Here is a 21863-nt window from a genome sequence, read left to right on the forward strand (position 1 = left end):
TTCTAAAAGAAAAAAAAAAAAATTCCTCTAAGAGACAATCAAGAGGAACTAAAGATACTCATAGTATCCAGGAAACAATTCAAAATTATCCAAGAGGTAAAAGGAACCCAATGAAGTATAAATAAAAAAAATGTAGCATATATGTATATACCATGGAATATTTTTCATCCTTTAAAAAGAAGGAAGTCTTCTCACCCAGTACAATATAGATGAACCATGAGGACATTATGCTAAGTGAAATCAGTCACAAAAAGACAAATACTTTATGATTTCACTCATATGCAATATCTACAATAGCCAACTTCATAGAAATAGGAAATAGAATTGTGTTTGCCAGGGAGAAAGAGAGGAATGGGAAATTGCTCAATGGGAATAGTGTCTCAGTTCTGCAAGATAAAAATGTTAATAGAGCAGCACAACAAAGTGATATAGTTAACACTACTGAACTATATTCTTAAAAATGGTTAAGATGGGTTAAATGATTAATTTTCTGTTTTGTTTTCTTCCTCTTCCCTCCTTTTCCTTTTCCTCTACTCAATCTGTCTCCAACTCACTGAAAAAAAAAGATATATAGATAGATAGATAGATAGATATAACTGGATGAAGAAAATAGAGGAAAGAAGACAAACGCCAGTTTTAGCTCAGAAACAATGAGGGAAAAGTTGGAGGCAATTCAATTCTACCTTCTAATTATGAGAATTAGACCCTTTCTTTCAGTTCAGGCTCAAGATGGCAACTTTACAAGGCAATAGAGAAAAATTAAATAATAAAAACATTATTATACTGTCTAACATTCATAATTAATGTACTAGAACTGGTCTCAAATTAAGAAAGGCAAAAATAAGAAACAACACACACATACACAAACTTTTTCTTTACTAACCAATGAAATAAAAAATAAGAAAACATATCTCTTAAGTGAATAGCTTATTCCATGAGGAAATACTTCATTCTGCAATCTCTTTGAATTGGTTTTCCATCAACTTCATCCAGTTTTGTCTCTTCACTTCTGTTTGGGTGCAAAGTCCCATAATAAACAAGAAGAAAAATAATTCCAAGGAGAAGAGAAAGAACTATAGTAATGCTTACAGGTATAAAATAGTCTGCATTAAAAATAGAGAGTGGGTAAAACCAGAACACAATCAATATCCCCAATGTGACCAATACCCTTACAATATAGTAACAAGACATTGGGCATTTGGTATTCTGTCCCTTAATATTAAAAAATGTAAAGATAAGAATGAATCCAACAACAATCCTGTATAGGATTTCCATACTTGTGGAAACACAAAAATCAGTTTGTTTTTTAAATGCCCAATATATACCTAAAATCCAAAGAAAAAACAGTAGAAGGAAAGCAATCTTAACATTTAAGAATAAAAGAAGCACAACACTCAACATCCAAGATAATAATGTAAACAACTTGTAAAAGAGATATACAAGCTTGGGACAGGGTCCATTAAGGAGGTTTTTATCAGGCAAGGATTTTCTTAAAGCTATTTGATAATCAACAGTCGACCAAGAAACAGCACAGCAAGAGACCATGATGGCTGCATCTACAAAACAAAAAAATTTTTAAAGATGCAGTTATAGGAATAATAATAGCAATATTATTATACACCATACATGTTTTATCTGTATATACACAGCCACAAACACAATTCAGGTACTTTATATATTCATCTCATTTAATCATTTGAAATAGATATTAATATTTCTGTACTACATATGAGGGAATTGAGGCTTAGAGAATATATGTATTACTTGACCCAAATCACACAGCCAGCAAGTTGCAGAGAGGTGAGATTTGAATTGAAATCTGCCCGATTCCAAAGTTGGTGTACTTAACCACTATACCAGACTGTGAATAAATTCACTGGACAAATCTTCTTGAGCACCTGGTACAATGCAAACTGCATACTACGGAAGTTTTCTAAGAGACTAGTTATAGTCCTAGCTTTTCCAGTCTTTTTGACTTTGGCCTTGGGCATAAACCTAATTCACTGAGAAATGGCAGCCAAGAAAGAAAACAGCAGGAAGACAGGGAAGGAGGTTAAATAGAAATTTTAACATAAGCATGAGGTATTAACAGCTCAGTTTCCCATGTCTTTAAGATGATAGATCAAATGAACAAATATGATCTAAAACTTATAAATTTCTATAGGTTTTACATCTTTAGCCCATTTTTTATCCCATCAAAAAGCATGGCATTGAAACATGTGTAATATCATGTGTGAAAAAAAAAAAGTTATTGAAGAAAAAAAAAAAAAGGCAGAAAAGCAAGCTAATTACTACTTTGGAAAGACATGTCATTATCCCACCGTCAAAGTTGGGGACCTAAAACTGAAAGCAAAGATAGTGGGAAATTAGAAGGAAGTAATTTAGAGTAGAATATAGAATGCTCATCATTCCCATTTAAGCTCATTGGAGGTCAATATATTAGGAAAGAAAGGCAGATTTAAGACAGATCTATCTATTGAAGAGGATTATAAATGACTTTGTCCATTCTCCTGGTTTTAGCATATAGCATTCCAGACTGCCCTAATTAGTTGGACGTTTCTTTCTTCTTTAATTCAAAAATATGAATTAAAACATCATTTCCCCTAAACTGCCCTTCAGTGGTGTCTTTTTTATAACTGGTTTTAATTTCTACCAAATCTAGTACATATACTTCATTTTTAAACATCAATAAATGCCATAGAACTTATAAGAAAAAAGCAGTAGCTTGCTCTGCCCCTTCTCACTTCTCAGTAGGGACCCTCAGAAAAAAACCACTATCAAGTCTTCTGATATTATTGCCCTATTTCTAAATAAAACACATACTATGCTGTTTTTTAAATTCATCTACTTTAGACACTGCTTATTGATTTAAAAGCTGCTCAGCCAAATAACTACATTCTGCTTATATTTCTTTTCCTTTTAGAACTTTTGTTGTTGAAGTATTTTATTAATTTTAAAAACTTCCGCAGCTTTACTGAGATATTATTAATATACATGCAAGTTTACAATGTGATGATTTGATATACATATATACACAAAATGATGACCACAATGAGGTTAGTTAATACCTCATCCCCCCATGACATTTTTGGTAGGTCAACATGACAACTTTCAAGTATACAATGCAATATTTTTAAAACATTTCATTATTCCTTACTTTGCTTATTATTTCATGACTCATAAATATTTTTTAGCAAACTCTTCAAATTAATTAAACTCCCCAGATACATCTATTAGCTTTTTTTTAAATAATAATATGATCTTTATGGTCAAAGGTAGCTGTTGTCAAGGTTTGCTTCCCTGTCTTCCCAGAACTTGCCTTTACCTTTCTTCACTGTTGATTTTGTTTCTCATTATTTCTTTCTTGCTTCATTCTCATGGTTGGATCAAACATTCTCCAGACATTTCTGAGAAAAGCTACACTTAAGCTGAACTTTTGAGCATGAATGTCTCTAAATGTCTTTATTCTACCCTCCATGTTTGATATACAGTTTCAACAGAAATAAAATTCAAAGTTTAAAAATGTTTTCCAATGAAACTTTGAAGTCATTTATCTTTTAAACTCTAATCTCAAGTGTTACAGTTAAGAATTTCAAAGCTATTCACTTTCTCTATATTTAAACAATCTTTACTTTCTTTCAAATCTTCTAAAATCTTTAAGTCTCTGAAATGTTATAATGATGGGCTTGGTGTGGGCCATTTTATCAACTTTTCAATCTAGTAACACATGTCCTTCAGAGATACACTGCTTTTATTCTTTGAAGGCTTCCCTAGAAATTACAACCTGTATACTAAACTTATTAAAGTTTAAAATTAATCAAAATTTCTACCTCACAGGAAGATTTATCATGAAGATAATGAAGCTTAAATTTCAGGGACCCACACTTGCCCAGACTCCTTCCAAGCCTGGCAAAGCCCTGGCAATGTGTTCACTTTTCATATACTTTTATAAAATTTGGAAAAATAAGATGTTTTAATTGTAACTGCTTAAATTCCCTGTTTCTACTCCTATTTTCCCTCTTACACATTTTTCCCTAAGCGTACTGAAGCAACTGTCATCATTTGGGGGCTCTAGCTAAAAGGAAATCGAGTTGAGAAGAGTTTAGGTTTAGGAGGATTTGTTTATAAAATTTGCTTGGATAATTATGAGTAAGTAACAGATCTAGGATTTTCAAGCAGTTTGCCTTATCTTAACGCTTCACTACGCTGCCATCAACAGGTCTTTGATTCCTTAACATTAAGGCATGATTATCTATCCTTGTCCACCTGACACTATTTGTTTGACATTATTTTCCATTTCCTGCTTACCTACCTGTTTCCAATATACTTTTTCTGCCCATTTTGCTAATCTAATCTGTACATTACACTTTATCCAAACTGAATTTCCTTGTCTTTGCCAAACCATGCCTTTGTTTATGCATTTATCTCAGTATGGAATGACTTTGCCCAATTACATCTATACAGATTATTTTTAACTTCTTCTGATTCAACATTATTGACAAATTATTGAAAAAAACAAGACTCCCACTATTTACTAAATTAGACATCAACAATAAATTAGTGTTGTCAATTCAAACAGTATTTAAAATCAGTTCAAAAAAAAATCTTGATATACCCTGATCTTAAATCAATTATTGAATAAATCGGTAGAGTTCGTTTCAAATGTGACAATAATCCAAAAATATACATATAACATTATCAATAATTTGCGAAGTTGAAAGAAACTTTTCTAAATTAAAAAATAAAATTTCTGTTAACTGCACTACAAAAAAGATTGAATTTTTCTTTTCTACAGAAATTATAAAATCATTATCAAATCAAAAGCCAATCAGATACTAAAAATTTGTATTAAAGAGCATTAAAATAAGAAAAAGATATTACTTTTCTTTCTATTGTGAAATTTGTGGTATTGGTCAAATTTCTTATCCCTATAATTTGCTATTACTTATTTTTTATATTTTAAAAAATGCTTATTTTCATACCTTTTATGGCCTGAATTATATTCTTCCAAAATTCACATGTTAAAGCCCTAACCCCCAATGTGACTACATTTTGAGATAGGCCCTTTAGGGAGATAATTAAGGTTTGGCAAGGTCATAAAGGTGGAGCCTGAATCTAACAGGACTGGTATCCTTGTAGGAAGAGAAAGAGATACCAGCGATCTCACTTTTTCTCCATACACAGAGGAAAGACATGTGAGGACACAGCAAAAAGGTGGCCATCTGCAACCCAAAGAGTCCTCATCAGAAATCAACCCGACTGGGCCCCATATTTCTAGTCTCCAGAACTGTGAGAAAATATATTTCTGTTGGTTAAGCTGCCCAGTCTGTGGTATTGTTATGGCAGCCCAAGCAGACTAACATAATATCTAATTTTGTCTTCCTAATAATATATTCTTTAAAAAAAAAAAACTAGGGTCTAATTATTTTACACCTTAAAAAGCCCAGATTCATTTCTGCTTTACCTTTCTCCTGAACTGTATAAGGCATTTAAGACAGTTTAACTCCATTCATCTTCTACCTGTCTTGTATTTATTTCTGTCTTGTATTTTCATTCTTTTCCTTAGCCACATAGTATTATTTTTGTTTATGCAGTCAATTTTCATTTAGAAGTAGGTAGCTTAACTTTTACCCTGAGGAGAGGAAGGGTGCCTTCTGGCATATCAGCTTTACATGTAGGATTTTCTACTAAATATCCTTCCCTTGTGAGGACCCTGAGTTTTGTCTCCAGTCCTCCGGACTCTGGGAAGCCATCAAAACTGAATCTGCTGTGTATACGTTTCTGTAAAACTCCTCAGAGTGTAAATACCTTCACAGTACTACTCAACCCTGCTGCACTCCCACTTTCATGCATATTTTGGCCTGTTGTATTGGATTATTTTAAGCTTTTATGAAGAATTTTGAAACTATATACCCAATTGTTTCAGATAATTTCAGGAGGAGAATTGATTCAAATAATTTAGCCTTTTGGTGGTGGTGGAACTGATTTGAATAACCCAAGTTTTCCATCTGCTTTCCATCTTCTAAATATTTACCGATATTTCTAGTCTGCTATTCTACTCTGCATTCTCTTCATCCTTATGAGTTTTATTGTTTTCACTCCTTTACTTTCCTCTTTAGCATGAGTTCAGGAAGGAACAAAGATAAAAGAATATGCTCAGTTTTCTGAAGTCGTTTTATACACAAATTGATTTTTTTTTACATTTTTAATTATTCTTCCTGATTATCAAAACATGGTTACTATAAAAATTTTGAAATTCAGAAAAATATAAAGAAGATGAAATAAGTAAAATCATTCATAATCCCACCACACAGAAGCAGCCACAGTTATCTACCAAAGTACAGGTTGTAAGCTCTAAATGTTGATCTTTTAGCTTCAAGGACTATATAATATACAACTATTCTGGGCATCCCAAGGAAAAAGAGATCTCATATGCTGTAGGCTCATTTCAATGTTACACTAACAAATATGAAAATATTAGAAAGGACTACATCTAGAGGGAAACTGGAAACAGGAAGACTGTTTAGGAGAATAAACTCATCTTACAAGAAAATCTAGCATAGAGAAAACTCCAAGGGAGAGGACAATCTGCTACTACTCTGAGGTGAATCCAAAACCACATGGAACCCTCATCACTAATGAAAAGTGCAACTATTTTTAGCAAATAATTCGTTTTTTAACATCTCAAAATAAACAACTATTAAAATATTTTTAATAGAAATACCAAACTGTCCTTTTAAAATGTACATTTAACCATGAGAAAATCTGCTATAAAAGAGCAACATATTGACCAATTTGCAAAGCCAACATTCGTTTTGTAGCAGGTGCACTTGTACACAATGATTCTAATTCTAGGAATTTACCCTATGGATAAACTTCACACATGCAAAAGGATGCATACATAAGATTATTCACTGCAGAATTTTTTTCCAACAGTAAAATATTAGAAACAACCTAAATTAACATAAAGAAGCTTGTTAGATAATTCAGGATACATCTATAATTTGTAAAACTATGCAGATAATAAAAATAAAATGTGGGCACTCTTTCTGTACCAATATGTTTAGATCTGCAAGACATGCGTTAAGTAAAAAAAACAACAAAGATCGTTTTCATGTTACCATTCTATAAAAAAAAAAAAAGAATAAAGATAGGCTCTGAAAAAAATTTTTTCTGAAAGAATCATTAAAAATCTAATAGTAGTTTCATTTTAGGCAAAGAGAAGGAATAGGAAGAATGGGAGGGAGACAGTACACCTTTAAATACTTTTTGATATTTGAACTATGTACTTCTTTTCAAAAATAACAAATAACTTTAAAAAATGATAAAAAATAAATATAAAACCTGCCAAAGAGTTACACAGTTGACATAAGATATCAGTGGCATCCATCTAACACAAAGAATTAAGAAAGACCTACACTGAGTGAAATTTGCTTGACCATGTTCCAGAAAGATGTAGAGCTGAAGAGCAAGTTGTGGGCAACCTTCCAGGTAGGTCTCAAACAGCCTTAGCATGCTCAAATCTGTCACCTTATCATTAATCTGTTTTTCCACGAAGTTTTCAGTTTTGCTGCTATACTTGAAAGCCACTTGATAACCTTGTTTCAAGGCAAACCAATACCTGTAAAGTAAACATGAACATTTATCTTCAGTAACAGAGGCTTCATGTGTGTTCATATACATAATAATTTTGAAAAAAAAAAGCAATATGTGTTTAAGTATAGAATTTTCCCACAAAATTTATCTGCTACAATTTTGTAAACATTTCATAGTAGTTGTATTGAGATTCAAGACTCCACAGTTTTTATTGGATGTTTGATGTGTCAGTGAGTGCTAGCACTGTTAAGCATACATGATCTTATTTCATCTTCAAAATAATTATGAGACATGAGTAGGTATTATTCTCAATTAGCAGCTGGGAAAAGTAAGACTGAGAACTAGAATGATATGCTGAAAGATACACAGAGTGTCAGGAGCAGACCTGGAGTCCAGATCTTTATGATTCTTAGTGCTAACCACTACTTTCTGAAAGACAAACTGCAATGTCCATTTCATACAATTTATCTTAATTATGACAGATATTAATAATGCCCTTATGAATATGTCAAGGTTGAAGATAAGACTGAATCTTCTTTCAATTTAATCTAGCAAATAATTACTTGACCCTTGAACAACATGGGGTTAGGGACACCAACCCTGTGTGCGGTTGAAAAATTCATGCATAATCGATAGTTGGTAGTTGGCCCTCTGTATCCTCAGTTCCACATCCGTGGACTGGGTAGTACTGTAATATTTACTACTGAAAAGATCTGCATATAAGTGAACCCACACAGTTCAAACCCATGTTATTCAAGGGTCATCTGTACTCCATAATCTACAAAGTATTAGTCTCTGTGACCATCAGCATCCTGAAAAATACATAAAACTTCAAAGACTCCTAAAACATCCTTGCTCGGGCTCTTCTTTACAAGGAATTTTTAAATTAACATGAGTTATCATCATTCAAGTAAAATTAATGAAAAAAATAATTGAAACAATTATTTTTAAAATAGCCGAGGCTAGCAATAAGACAATCAGGATTCTAGCCCAAAGCTTATCAAAATTCTTCATTTATACCTCAGTTTCCTCATATATAAAGTTACAACAGTGATATATATATCCTGCTTCAACCTGCTCTGTCAATGTTTCCCATTTCAGTAAATGGCACTAATATTCATCATGTTGCTCAGAACAAAATGGGGGAATACTTTCCAATTTCTTTCTTTTTCTAACACACTATAAAATTTCCCCAGCAGGTTCTCTTGGTTCTTAGCTCAAACTCCAAATATATCCAAATCTACACACATATCTCTTCCACTGCCTCCATCCTAGTTTAAGCAGCCAATGTCTCTGGCCTGGATTACTTCAATAGCCTCATAACTGGTCTCTCTGATTCTACTCTTGCTCCCTCTAAAGCATCTAGGTTGAATCTGTTAACCATAATCCAGATGCTATCCCTTCAGTCAAAATGTTTTAATGCTTTCCATCATACTTAGAATAAAACACAAAGTCTTTACCCCGTCTTACAAGATCCCCTGTAATCTTACTCCCACACACACTATAACACTGTCTTTCCCTTTCAAGTCTCCCACACTTCCAGGGTACTATTCGTGCTTTTTTTCCCAACTTAAAGTCCTTGGTCTTTGCTACTCCCTCTTCCTGGAACTCTTCTAAACCCCAGAGATTTTACAGGCTTAATCCTTAACTTCATTCAGGTCTCTATTCAAATGCCATGTCCTTACTGATATCTTTCCAGATCACACCATCCATCATATTCTCTTTATCCTATTATTTTTCTTTATTACCACTTGACGCATTATATATTTTTATTTGTACCTTCTCACAAGAATGAGATCTGCATGAAAGCAGGGACTTTGTTTTGTTCATTGCCATATCCTAAGCAACTAGAACAGTCCTGGGACACAGCAGGCTCTAAGAAAATATTTACTGAAGGAATGAACAAATGAAAAACTCATGACAATTTTTCCATAAAGAGACAGTAGATATGAAAAGGCTTTGAAAAGTTGAAAGACATAAATATATTTTGATTGTAAACATGATGTATACATATATGAATATGCAAAGATTCTTCACCTAGCAAATAAAAGTATATTTTTACCATAAAAGTTTTAGAATAACATAGTCCATTATATTCCATGTGGACTAGATGCCAGGGTAGAGGGTCTACAAAAATGATGAAGACATGACCTCTACATTCAATGACCTTAGAGCCTAGTAGGAAGATCAAGCCTATAAACTGCTAGCTGCAATAAGAGTCAGAAGAAATAACCACTCAACAGAAATATAAATACTATTGATACATTGTAAAAGCACAGGAAAAAATGATTAACACTGTCCAGGATTTACACGCCAGATTCATAAGATAATTTGTGTTTGAGTCTTTTCTGGGTATCTGGCACAGTAAGGAGTTCCTGTATGTATATTATGTAAGACTAATAAGCAATACAGTATGTGGTTCCTGTTCTTAAAGGTATCTATCCTTTTAAAGCAAGAAGATAGATACCACTAACTGAAAAACTTGAAAAACACACAAAAATTATAGGTACATGCTCAGAGCAAATTAATATAGGCAGCACAGAGTGGGAGAGCTAGCAGAGTACAGTGATTAAGAGTAATGATTCTAAAAAACCCAGGATGCTTGGATTCAAATCCTTGCTCCAATACTTCCTAGTGATGTTTTAGTTTCCTCATCTGAAAAAGGGAGTAATCATCATACCTACCTCATTGGGTTGATATGAGGATTAAAGGAACTAACACATGTAAAATGCTTAGACCAGAAACTGGCACATGTTAAGTGCTATGTCAGTGCCTGTTAAAATAAACAAAAAAAAACAGATGAGGCTGTTCACAGATGTGCACATTAATATTTCCAGGGACTTTAGGGAAGTCCAAATCTGTAGCACTTAGTGGCAAATGTATACAAAGTTCTGCTTATCTAAGGATAATTTCATGCTAAGGGGAGTATGAATATAATTTTTTAATCAACAGGATATTGTTTCAGTTTTATGGAATAAATGATGAAGAGGCCAAAGAAAAATAAACAGAAGGAGCTTTCTTGGCATATTTTATCACAATGTATTATTTTATTTGAGATAAAGAGGCAACAGCTTCTAGTAATGATGGATTCCTTTGCATCAAGCTCACCCTCCTACTGATGACAATGATAAATTATAGACAAAATATTAAAGATAACAAGTCACTAAAGAGCAACCAAAAGCAGGAAGAAGCATGAGGTCACTTAACCCTTAAGAAAAGGGAACCATACCACATGAGAAGCACATGTGGCTTTTCCTCTAACAGCATTGCACAGTCCAACAGCACAAAGCAGACACAGTTCAAGCAGAAAGTCAAATTATTATTGGCTCAAAGAGTCAGAGGACTGAGGTTGAATCTGCCAGAGTGGTTAGAAATTAAGAGGGACCTCAGAAAAGAGGGAGCCACAGAGTAAAAGAAACCCTAAATCTCTATATACTCTCCTTAAATCCTCGGTCAAACCCTTACTATGTACACATAGGATGAGACTCCATGGAACTGAGGAACAATGTCTAAATGGGAGCTGGGCAGAGATTTCAGCAGCTATTTACCGTAAGGAAGAGTCTGGAGTCTGCAATCCATCAAATTCAAGGAGCTTGGTAAACACTTCAGGCATCTCACTGAAACCCCAAAAGGGCCACGTTTTAGAAGTAAAGACCATATTTCAGGTCTGTTAGACTCTCCTTAGGACTAAGGACAAAAGCAAAACAGACCTTCCCTAATAGAGCTTAAACCAAGCCTCTGTAATACATTAAGGTAATTTGCCAATAATTTAGCTATTTGCTTTCTCTTCAATGGAAGATAACAGAAATTACAGTCACTACAAGATATCAATCACAATGCCCATTACACAATAAAAAAAAATTACCTGAGTAAATTTTTTTTTACTCAAGTAAAAAAAATTTACTCTTAATGCAAATCAAGAGTAAATATAACTTATGCTAAAGGAGAAAACCAGGTAATAGAAACATATTAATTAATAGAAACATACCAACAGATGACCCAGATATTGCAATTAGCAAACAAAACACAGAGAGAAAGAATTAGGAAAAAAAACTAACAGAAGCTCATAACAAAGGTGCAATTGAAGTCACAAAAGAAACAGAGAAAATGGGACAGGAAAAAAACAAAACTTTACAACATACTGGCCAAAAATATTTTCCAAAGTTGATTAAAAACAACATAAAGCTCAATAAACACAAACAGAAAACATAAAAAGAAAACAATATGTAGGCCCAGAAAACAACTATATCAATAATTGCAATAATAGATGAAATGGAAATAGATTAAATACTTCAATTAATAAAAGACTGTCAAGCTGTATAAAAAAATTAAGATTCAACTCTATGTGATTTGGAAGAGACTGTCTTTATACATCTTGAGCTTCCCTGGTGGCTCGGACGGTAAAAAAGCGTCTGCCTGCAATGCGAGAGACCTGGGTTGGATCCCTTGGTTGGCAAGATCCCCTGGAGAAGGAAATGGCAACCCATTCCAGTATTCTTGCCTGGAAAATTCCATGGACTGAGGAGCCTGGTAGGCTATAGTCCAGGAGGTAGCAAAGAGCTGGACACGACTTCACTTTCACTCTTTATACATAAAGATACAGACAGTTTGAAGGGCAATCACAAAAAATAGTTAGTATGGCTATATCAGTATACCAGACAAAATAGATTTCAAATCAAAGAGCATTTACAGAGATAAAGAGGATCATGTCATAATGATATAAGAATCAATGTTTCCAGAACACATCTGAATATACCTAATAATAGAGTTTCAAGACACATGAAGCAAAAACTGTCAAAAGTACAAGGAGAAAAAGATAAATTCACTATCTTAGAACATTTTAACACTCATCTCTCAGTAAACGAAAGAAAAGGTAGGCCAAAAGAAAAAAATCAGTGAGAATATAGACGACTTTAATTTGACATTATCAACATACTGCCGTAATTTACATTAATAGACCACTATGCTCAACGAGTGGAGAAGGCAATGGCACCCACTCCAGTACTCCTGCCTGGAAAATCCCATGGATGGAGGAGCCTGGTAGGCTGCAGTCCATGGGGTTGCTAAGAGTCGGGCATGACTGAGCAACTTCATTTCACTTTTCACTTTCATGCATTGGAGAAGGAAATGGCAACCCACTCCAGAGATCTTGCCTAGAGAATCCCAGGGACAGGGGAGCCTGGTAGGCTGCCGTCTCTGGGGTTGCACAGAGTCGGACACAACTGAAGCGACTTAGCAGCAGCAGCAGCATGCTCAACGAGGGGCTTCCCAGGTGGCTCATAGTGGTAAAGAATCCGCATGCAGTGAAGAAGTGTTCAATCTCTTGGTCAGGAAGATCCCCTGGAGAAGGAAATGGCAACCCACTCCAGTATTCTTGCCTGGGAAATCCCACTGGCAGAGGAGCTTGGTGGGCTACAGCCCATGGGATCTCAAAAAGTTGGACACTCAACAAAAGCAAGTTACAAATTCTTTTCAAATGCCCATGGAATATTCACCAAGTTAGACTCTGTGCTGAGACATGAAATAAGTCAGTTAATTAAAGAAGACTGTAATCACACAAATTATGTTTTCTGATCAAAATAAAATTGAATGAGAAATCAACAATAATAACATATCTAGGAAAATCCCCACATATTTAGGGATTGAAGGGCCCAGACTCTCAAGTTTCATATATATTGCACCCTAGGAAATTTGAACATTACCAGATGACCTCTCTCTGCTGCTGCTAAGTCACTTCAGTCGTGTCTGACTCTGTGTGACCCCATAGACGGCAGCCCACAGGCTCCCCCATCCCTAGGATTCTCCAGGCAAGAACACTGGAGTGGGTTGCCAGTTCCTTCTCCAATGCATGAAAGTGAAAAGTGAAAGTGAAGTCGCTCAGTTGTGTCCGACTCTTGGCGACCGCATGGACTGCAGCCCACCAGGCTCCTCCGTCCATGGGATTTTCCAGGCAAGAGTACTGGAGTGGGGTGCCATTGCCTTCTCCAAAAGAGCTTTAAATAGAATAGGTAAGGAAAAAATGTTCAACTATTTAATGCCCATTTAAGAAACTTCGGGCTTTCGCAAACCCACCTGCAATGCAGGAGACCCTGGTTCGATTCCTGGGTCAGGAACATCTGCTAGCGAAGGGATAGGCTACCCACTCCAGCATTCTTGGGCCTCCCTTGTGGCTCAGCTGGTAAAGAATCCACCTGCAATGTGGGAGACCTGGGTTCAACCCATGGGTTGGGAAGATCCCCTGGAGAAGGGAAAGGCTATCCACTGCAGTATTCTGGCCTGAAGAATTCCATGGTCTCTATAGTCTATGGGGTTGCAAAGAGTCTGACACAACTGAATGACTTTCACTTTCACACTTTAAGAAACCCCTTAAAGAAGGGCCTAGGGACCTGGGGAGGAATTGAAACTCTTCTCCCATTGTACTCTCTTTCACACAATTTGAACTTTTTAACCAGCTTTTTAAAAAGAGCGATAATAACTTCCATATTGTAAATAAAACAAATTCCTTTCATATATCCATCAAAGGAAAAAGTCTCCTTTGGCAAAGAAAAAGATATTATCACAAGTCATACATAAAATAGAAATACAAAAGTGTCACATAATTTATATTCTGGAAAATGAATCGTTCTACTCCACAGACCACTAAGCAGTAAGAACACACTTAGTAGCAAAACACTTACACCGAATAAAGAATTTATGTTGACATTCCTTGTCTTTCATCTACCAACAAAAACTCAATTTATCTATTCTGTAGGGAAATGAATCTGTAGTTTAGTATATTTCATGTTTTTGCATACTTAGTTTAGACAAATCCTTGGATAATTTGGCCACTTTTAAGAACTGTTTTAATTTCTGCTTATTTCTCACTATTCATGTCTGTTTTGGGCCACTTCCTCCACCAAGAAAACACAAAGAAAAAGAAAGACAAAAAGAGGAAAATGTTTATTTATCAAGTATCTGTTTAACAGTAATAGCAAACCTAATTCAGTTTTTCCTTTTCTTCTTTAATTATTTTAATAGGTAAAATATTCACATAAATCAAAAATCAAAAAAGAAGTTACCAACTTTTTGCAAACACTGTCAGGGAGGCCTGGCATGCTGCAATTCATGTGGTCGCAAAGAGTCGGACACAACTGAGCGACTGAACTGAACTGAACTGATCCCACTCCTATGACCTAACTACCCAGTCTTCACCCTCCCCCATGACCATAAGAATTCATGGTTACTCGTTTTATGTATACCCTTTCCAGAGTTTCTTTCAGTTCAGTTCAGTTCAATCACTCAGTCGTGTCTGACTCCTTGCGACCCCATGAATCACAGCACGCCAGGCCTCCTTGTCCATCACCAGCTCCCGGAGTTCACTCAAACTCATGTCCATTGAGTCGGTGATGCCATCCAGCCATCTCATCCTCTGTCGTCCCCTTCTCCTCCTGCTCCCAATCCCTCCCAGCATCAGAGTCTTTTCCAATGAGTCAACTCTTCGCATGAGGTGGCCAAAGTACTGGAGTTTCAGCTTTAGCATCATTCCTTCCAAAGAACATCCAGGACTGATCTTCTTTAGAATGGACTGGTTGGCTCTCCTTGCAGTCCAAGGGACTCTCAAGAGTCTTCTCCAACACCACAGTTCAAAAGCATCAATTCTTTGGCACTCAGATTTCTTCGCAGTCCAACTCTCACATCCATACATGACTACTGGAAAAACCATAACCTTGACTAGACAGACCTTTGTTGGCAAAGTAATGTCTCTGCTTTTGAATATGCTATCTAGGTTGGTCATAACTTTCCTTCCAAGGAGTAAGCGTCTTTTAATTTCATGGCTGCAATCACCATCTGCAGTGATTTTGGAGCCCAAAAAAACAAAGCCTGACACTGTTTCCACTGTTTTCCCATCTATTTCCCATGAAGTAATGGAACCACACGCCATGATCTTAGCTTTCTGAATGTTGAGTTTTAAGCCAACTTTTTCACTCTCCTCTTTCACTTTCATCAAGAGGCTTTTTAGTTCCTCTTCACTTTCTGCCATAAGGGTGGTGTCATCTGCATATCTGAGGTTATTGATATTTCTCCCGGCAATCTTGATTACAGCTTGTGCTTCTTCCAGCCCAGCATTTCTCATGATCTACTCTGCTTATAAGTTAAATAAGCAGGGTGACAATATACAGCCTTGACATACTCCTTTTCCTATTTGGAACCAGTCTGTTGTTCCATGTCCAGTTCTAACTGTTGCTTCCTGACCCGCATATAGGTTTCTCAAGAGGCAGGTCAGGTGGCCTGGTATTCCCATCTCTTTCAGAATTTTCCGCAGTTTATTGTGATCCACACAGTCAAAGGCTTTGGCATAGTCAATAAAGCAGAAATAGATGTTTTTCTGGAACTCTCGTGCTTTTTCCATGATCCAGCAGATGTTGGCAATTTGATCTCTGGTTCCTCTGCCTTTTCTAAAACCAGCTTGAACATCTGGAAGTTCACAGTTCATGTATTTCTGAAGCCTGGCTTGGAGAATTTTGAGCATTACTTTACTAGCATGTGAGATGAGTGCAATTTGCGGTAGTTTGAGCATTCTTTGGCATTGCCTTTCTTTGGGATTGGAATGAAAACTGACCTTTTCCAGTCCTGTGGCCATTGCTGAGTTTTCCAGATTTGCTGGCATATTGAGTGCAGCAGTTTCACAACATCATCTTTCAGGATTTGAAACAGCTCAACTGGAATTCCATCACCTCCACTAGCTTTGTCCGTAGTGATCCTTTCTAAGGCCCACTTGACTTCACATTCCAGGACGTATGGCTCTAGGTGAGTGATCACACCATCGTGATTATCTTGGTTGAAGATCCTTTTTTTCATCGTGAAGAGTTTCTTTATGCATATACAAACACATGTAAATATGCCTTTTCACCACCTTTTAAAAATAGACTGTATTATATCATACCTGTTGTCTGTACCCTGTCTTTTCACTTAAAAGTACATCTTGGAGATCTTGCCATTTCAGTATATAAAGTACTTTATCATTCTTTGTAATAGTTATTGTAGTATGACATTGCATAGATATACTATAAACTCTACCAACAGACCTTCAATTGTTTCCAGTATTTTGCTGTTATAAACAATACTTCAACTGAAAAGCTATGCATATGTCATTTTACATGTATGCAGGTATGATAAATTCCCAGAAGAGGAACCTCTGGCCTAAAGGTATGTGCACCTGAAATATGTTCAAACTGTTTATGAACTCGTATGGATTGTATCAATCCATACTCCCATCAACAAAGTATGAGAATACCTGTTTTCCCATACCTTACCACGAGAGTGTATTATCACTTGGATTTTCGCCAATCTGGTAGGTAAAGTATCTCAGTGAAGTTTTAATTGGCAGTGTTTAAATTATGAATGAGGTATAGTATCCTTCAGACAACTTAAGAGCCATTTGCATTTCCTCTTCTCTAAAATATCCTCATTCTTTTCCCCATTTTTCAACTGCGAGGATGACCTTTTTCTCTTTGACTTCAGAAGCTCATTAAATATTAAAAGACTAGGTCTTTTTCTATTAAAAATTACAAATATTTTCCCCTATGAAAACTGTTTTCCTTTTTGCTTTGCTTTTATTTGTTGGGATATTTTTGTTTTTATTTATTGTGTGCAATTTTTATTGTCAAATCTATAATTTTTATAGCTTGGGGATTTTGAGTTATGGTTAGAAAGGCTCTCCATTTCAAGGCTATAAAGGAATTTTCCTATGTTTTCTAATAGTACATTTCTTGTGTTAAATATTTGAGTCATTTGAAATTTATCCTGGTGTCTGGTATTTTACCTAGCTGTACAATCTATAATATGCAACCTTAAATTATCCCAACTGTAAATTGAATCAAAACTTTTACTGTTCTTATGTTGCATATACTGGTTATTACTTCCTCTTATTTCCATTCTAGTCAATTTCTACAATCTGTGGTCTATTCATTTAAATGGCAAATGGGAAAAAAATATGTTTTCTTGTCCTTGTGATTTGGGTTTGGTGTTGGGGGTTGCAGGTGGGTGGTGCTTAGTGTCTCTCTGGAAACAAAATTCTTCCAGTTTATGCTTTCAGATTTTCTTCTGATTAGGAGGAGTTAGTGCCCATGTCCTGTCATATCAAAGACTGAGAAACTGAAGACATAAACTGCAACATTTTAAAACTCTCCCAATACTGTACCCATCTCTATGTTTCTACCAATATATTTCTAAAGATTTCACCTTCATTACAGAACAGGCTAAACTCTTTTCAAGATCACATACCATGCTAGAGCATAAGCTAAGTATGACCTTTGTGTGAAGGTCCACTTATAATTTACTTATTTTTTCCAAATGACTATCTACTTATTCCAATATCTCTAATTACTAAGCATAAAAATCAGTAAGAACGTAGAATCTCCATTGCATGTACAAGGGAATTCCTGTAAAACTATCAGCTGCCTTTTTCATAGAAATTCTACAGACCAGAAGGCAGTGACACCATATAGTCAAAGTAATGAAAGGAAAAAAACCTATAAGCAAGAATACTCTACTCAGCAAGGATATCATTCAGATTTGAAGGAGAGATATAAAATTTTACAGACAAGCAAAAGCTAAAAGAGTTTAGAACCAGTAGGCCAGCTTTATAAAAAATGTTAAGGAAGCTTCTCTAAGCAGAAGAGACCACCACGAGAAATATGAAAATTATGAAAGGAAGAATCTCACTGGTAAAGGCAAATATACAGTAGAGGTAGTAAATCAACCACTCATAAAGCTAATAGGAAGGTTAAAAGACAAAAGGAGTAAAATCATCTATATCCATAATAAGTATCTAAGGAACACACAAAACAAAAAGATCTAAAATATGAAATCAAAAACAGTAAATATGGGTGATGGGAAGCAAAAGTGCATGGTTGTTACAAACTGTTAGAACTTAAAACATCATCAACTTAAAATAATCACATATCAGTATGATAAACAGATTGTTGACTTCCCTGGTGGCTCAGGCGGTAAAAGCATCTGCCTGCAATGCAGGAGACTGGGGTTCGATCCCTGGGTCAGGAAGATCCCCTGGAGAAGGAAATGGCAACCCACTGTAGTACTTTTGCCTGGAAAATCCCATGGACAGAGAAGCCTGGTGGGCTACAGTCCATGGGGTCACAAAGAGTTGGACCAGACTGAGCGACTTCACTTTCACATGGTAATAACAAAACAAATATCTATAATAGAATCACAAAAGAAGGGAAAGAAACCAAATCATAACACTAAAGACAGTCATCAAATCACAAAGGAAGAGAGCAAAAGAAGAAGAAAACGAAAAAGAACTGCAAAACAGTTAACAAAATGGCAATAAGACATATCTAACAATAATTACTTTCAATATAAATTGACTGAATGCTCCAGTCAAAAGACACAGAGTAGCTGAATGGACACAAAAACAAGACCTGTATATGCTACCTACTTCAGAGCTAAAGACATATAGACTGAAAGAGAAAGTACAGGAAACAGTATTATATGCAAATGGAAATCACAAGAAAGCTGAGGTAGTAATACTTATATCAGGCAAGACAGACCTTAAAACAAAGACTCTATGTAACAAGAGACAAAAAAGGACTTACATAATGATAAGGGGATCAATCAAAGAAGAAGATAACAATTGTAAATATATAATACACAACATAGGAGCACCTAAACACATAAAGCAAATATTAACAGACATAAAGTGAGAAACTGACCTAGTAGACCTCAACACCCATTTACATCAGGGGAGAGATGTAAGATCCAGATAGAAAATCAGTAAGAAAACACTGGTCTTAAATGACATTAAACCAGATGGACTTAATAGATTATATATTGACCATTCCATCCAAAAGCAGCAAGATACACACTGTTTTCAAGTGCACATCAAACAGTCTCCAGGATAGATCACAGGACAAGCCAACAAAACAAGTCTCAATTAATTTAAGAGTATTGAAATTATATCAAGCATCTTTTTTGACCACAATGGAATAAAACTAGAAATCAACTACAAGAATGCATAAAAAACAAAAATCATATGCTACTAGACAATCAATGGGTCACTGACAAAATCAAAGAGGAAATCAAAAAATACCTGGAGATGAATATGAAAACACAATGATACTAAATCTATGGGATACAGCAAAAGCTGTTCTATGAGGGAAGTTTATAGCAATACAGACTTATCTTAGGAAACAAGAAAGATCTCTGATAAACAATCTAACAGTAACAGTCATGTTGGATATAGCAAGAAAATCTATCTTAAATTTGTTTGGAGTCCAGAAGGAAAAGAGACAGAAATACAGTAAAGAAAATGTTAGAAAAGATAATGGCTGAGAATTGTGCAGAACTCATGGAAGCTAATAATTCACAGAATCAAGACAGCAAGCAAATCCCAAGTGAAAGAATTAAAAATAAATTCTTCACATGGATATATCATAAACTGTAGAAACCCAAATATAAGGAGAAAAATCATAAGAGCAGCCAGAGGGGAAAGAAAACAAAACCCTTTTAAAGAACAACAGCAAGACTGATATCTAACTACTCAATAATGACAATGGAAACAAAAAGATGAGAGAACATAACATACAGAGAGAAAATAACTATTTACCTAGAATTCTACTACCACTAAAATCTTTCTCAGGAAAGATGACTATTAAAATAGCTCAAATTCAAAACCTAACTGTAACAAAATAGTACATTATCTTCTTAATATTTGTCTTTAATTCTTCTCCTTACCTTTAATATATATATTGCTTTGAACAGAATTATATCTCTTAAGATAATGAAAGAAAAGGTCATATGAAATTAGATATATGGATAATCATAGAATTCTCAGGGCTCATTTAGATTCTACTTTCTTTAACCATAAAATAGGTTTTAAACAACATGATTTTTAAGTTTGTTTTTAGTTCTGAGTGATTCTGTACCTAGCTAACCACATGGCTACTGCACTATTGCAGTGAAAATTTCATCTCATTAAATCAATAGTACAAGTTACTTTAAAAAGTGCTTTCTATTAGAGTTGCAAGTGATAGGCTGTATTTACATAATCAGTTTTAAAATATAAAATAGAGGAGAAAAGATTCACAAGACATAGAAATGAGTCTTCTTCTTTCTCATAAAAATGTAATAATACATTAGAAAAAGCAACTTAATTAGGTAAATTAAAACATTCTATTAATGAACCTGGAAAATTCTGACAGTACAATGACTCATGCAAGCATTGCTAGTGAGAAGCAAGTAACCTTTGTCCTACATGCAAATAGAGTAACTTTGTATGTTTCACTAACCAGATTACAGAAAGTAGCTTCTGTCTGAATCACAGAATAACAGTATTAAAGATCAAAAGTATATGCTCACCTTGTAAAAACTCCTCCTTGCAAGCAATGAAGTAGAAGAAAACAATGATGGCTTTCTTGGCCTGCTTCTTTTAAATCAGCCTTGAACCAAGAATAACTAAAACACTGGACCACAAGTGTTCCAAAGAGCATAAAGCTTACTGTTAAAACACCAAAAACATACTGTCTTTCATGAAAAAATCTGACAGACACCCAGATGTCCACAATTAAATCAGTAACATAGATCATAATGCCAAGGACTGACATCATAAAATTAAACTTAGTATATTTCATTATGAATCACTGTATCTCTTGGTTATTTACCTCCTCCTCTCATACAAAAAGAAAAAAAACAAATATTAGTGCACTCTTTGGTGTAGCACTGAATTTTAATTTCCACTCCCTAAATATTTTAAAGAATATACATTATGAAATAGGAACACTACAACCAAAGTGACTAATTTTAACTTTCTCTTCTAAACCTCTAGTCCAGTTGTTACTAGGCTTTATTCAATCTTGTCTCACAGTGATCTTCATTACAGATGACAACACCTAAAATAAAACATAAAAAATTCCAAAAATCTCAATTCTAACATTAAAAATCCTAGGCCATGACTTTATCAAAGCTCTACTTTTTCTAAAAGTAATATATTACCACTAAATACATTTCTTACAATATATAGCTTTGCGAAAGTAAAGTGTTAGAAATATACTTAATAGTTGACAACTTCCTCTCAGACTGTTTTCTTTTTAAAAAACATAACCTACTCACAAATATATTTACTAAAGGACTATATACAGTGACAAAAAATTGGAAATAATCTAAATGTGTCAACAGGAAGAATTAAATAATGGTAGATTCATAAAGTAGAATATTACAAAGCTACTAAAAATATATTTAACAAAGGTCCAGCAGTTGTGAAAATTCTT

General features: G+C 34.8%; 1 protein-coding gene across 1 annotated transcript; it reads right to left on the reverse strand.

Moving 5' to 3' along the window:
- Positions 1-926: 926 nt before the first annotated feature.
- XKR9 (XK related 9) lies at positions 927-21555 on the reverse strand. The gene is made up of 3 exons (XM_006080467.4): positions 20956-21555; positions 7419-7621; positions 927-1556 (listed from the first exon to the last, which is right to left on the reverse strand). The coding sequence occupies exons 1-3, from the start codon at positions 21225-21227 to the stop codon at positions 928-930; spliced, it is 1104 nt and encodes a 367-aa protein (XP_006080529.4). The 5' UTR covers positions 21228-21555; the 3' UTR covers position 927.
- Positions 21556-21863: the final 308 nt, after the last annotated feature.

Source organism: Bubalus bubalis, chromosome 15, assembly GCF_019923935.1.
Source record: "Bubalus bubalis isolate 160015118507 breed Murrah chromosome 15, NDDB_SH_1, whole genome shotgun sequence".
Classification (NCBI taxonomy): domain Eukaryota; kingdom Metazoa; phylum Chordata; class Mammalia; order Artiodactyla; family Bovidae; genus Bubalus; species Bubalus bubalis.